At 45.6% G+C, this 2500-nt stretch overlaps 1 protein-coding gene across 1 annotated transcript in view; it reads right to left on the minus strand.

The window, feature by feature from the left end:
• The window catches only part of necab1 (N-terminal EF-hand calcium binding protein 1), a 25569-nt gene that overhangs the window by 11768 nt on the left and 11301 nt on the right, over positions 1-2500 (minus strand). Inside the window, exon 6 of the mRNA XM_060044163.1 lies at positions 1273-1409. Coding sequence (XP_059900146.1) covers positions 1273-1409 — 137 coding nt within the window. The remainder of the gene's footprint in view (positions 1-1272; positions 1410-2500) is intronic.

Here is a 2500-nt window from a genome sequence, read left to right on the forward strand (position 1 = left end):
GTTTCACTGAGACCTTTGCTTTCTAGGTTGTGAGATTGTATCTCTTCCCATAAAAAAGAAAAAAACATCTTACGAAAACATTAAACAATAACCACATTCTCCAACCTTGCTGGTCCATAAACAATAGAGTAGGAGGTCTGTGGGGAATTTCCGAGGTATTTTAAGATTGAGGGGGAGGGGAGGTCTCATCAAAAGCTAATTTTGGGGAGCATTCTTTGTCGGCATATTGCATAAAGGAGGAGACGTCAGCTGGCATTAGCTGCGAGGAACTGATAGTTTAGCTTTTAATCAAATCACCGAGACCTTCGGATGTTGCTCAGTTTTTACCGTGTTTACAGGGCCAACACAGACACACACACACACACACACACACGCACACACACACACACACACACACACACACACACACACACACACACACACACACACACACACACACACACACACATACACACACAAACACACACACACACACACACACACACACACACACACACACACACACACACACACACACACACACACACACACACACACAAACACACACACACACACACACACACACACACACACACAGATGAATACTCACCTTCACGCACATTACCGCAAAACAAGTGAGTCACCAACATTAACAAACCAAATTCACTGAAGGCATTGCAAAGGCTTTCAGAAAAATTACTCACATCTTCACACACAACACACACACACACACACACACACACACACACACACACACACACACACACACACACACACACACACACACACACACACACACACACACACACACACACACACACACACACACACACACAAACACACACACACCCAAGAGCCACTTCAGGTGAGGCCTGTAGTGCTACACTCATTAGCAAACACTCCACTGGTAGAAACAGAACGTTAGCACTTGTTAGAGCTGCTATTTTGTCTCAGGTGACTATTTCTAGTCTTCCTGCAAGAGAAATCATATTACTCAGAGTAATTTAAAGAAAATACCAGCTTCATCATAATATGTTGGTTTCTGTGTATGTATGTATGTATGTATGTATGTATGTATGTATGTATGTATGTATGTATGTATGTATGTATGTATGTATGTATGTATGTATGTATGTATGTATGTGTGTGTGCGTGTGTGTGTACATGCGGGCATACATGTGTGTGTTTATGTGTGCATGCATGTGTGTGCATGAGTCTGTCTGCATGTGCGACTGCGTGTGAGTTAAGCCTCATACACGGATATGAGGTACCATAGGAACGTAACACACGTACTTCTCCTGGCGAGTTTGCTCGGCGGTGGTTTCCATGGCACACTCCAGGGAACTCTGCAGGGAATGGAGCTGATTGGCTGTCTCCTTGAGCAGGAAGCGTGTCACAAACTGCTCCAGATGGGTGGAGTTCTGATACTCCTGTCCAATGGAAAGAAAGCGGCAGGTTTAGAAAAAAAGATGAAGTCAGAAGAACGTATTGGTCATAATATTTGTATTATTAGTAGGAGTAGAAGTAGTAATGTGGGATGGGTAATGTTGGAGGACAACCAAAGAACAACGTTTTTTGGTTGTCCTCCACCAAGTATCCACAATTACTCCTTATTAAAAGAAGAGGAGAAACGAGAAGAGGAGAGAGAAGGAGAGGAGAGAGAAGGAGAGAGTAGGAGAGGAGAGAAGGAGAGGAGAGAGTAGGAGAGGAGAGAGTAGGAGAGGAGAGTTGGAGAGCAGAGAATAAAGCATTGGAGATCAGAGAGGAACAGAGAGGGGAGGTGAGCTAAGGAGAGGTGAGTGGAGAAATCACCCACTCATTGGCTGCCAGAAGCCTTGTCAGAGGCAGAGGCTCTCCTCATCCCCTCATCTAACCTGCCTGCCCGGCTGAACAGCAGGTTCAGGCTGCCACTGACCATGACAAGACCCTGCAGAGACTTTTTATCACGGCTGCTCGGTAGACATCAGCATGACATGGAGGGGGAATTACCTGGATCATTGACTAAAGCATTTCATGGTCTGAGTCTGTCTGTCTGTCTATTCATCCATCCATCCATCCCCAAACACATAAGGGTGAGCATCCTAAACATTGACCTATGCATCCTAGATTTAAACTGTGAGCACTCCCTCCGCCGCCGCCGCCGCACCTATGGATAGTACGCCATCACACACATGCACACACAAATGCACAAAAACATAGACAAACATCTATATCTATCAGGCTCTCCCTTTGATTTTCACTCTCCCTTCCTCTCCCCCCTTTTCACTATCCCTCGCCTAATGATGTTGCAGTGAAGAGTGAGGTTATGCATCCACAAGAGATCACCTCTCCCACTCTCATTCTCCTCTCTCTCGCTCTCTCCATCTCCCTTCTCCACAATGTAGAATGCATCATTAGACTCGTCACATCAATGCAGCCACCCTCCTACTAGTCTCCACACACACACACACACACACACACACACACACACACACACACACACACACACACACACACACACACACACACACACACACACACA

Source organism: Gadus macrocephalus, chromosome 22, assembly GCF_031168955.1.
Source record: "Gadus macrocephalus chromosome 22, ASM3116895v1".
Taxonomy (NCBI): Eukaryota; Metazoa; Chordata; class Actinopteri; order Gadiformes; family Gadidae; genus Gadus; species Gadus macrocephalus.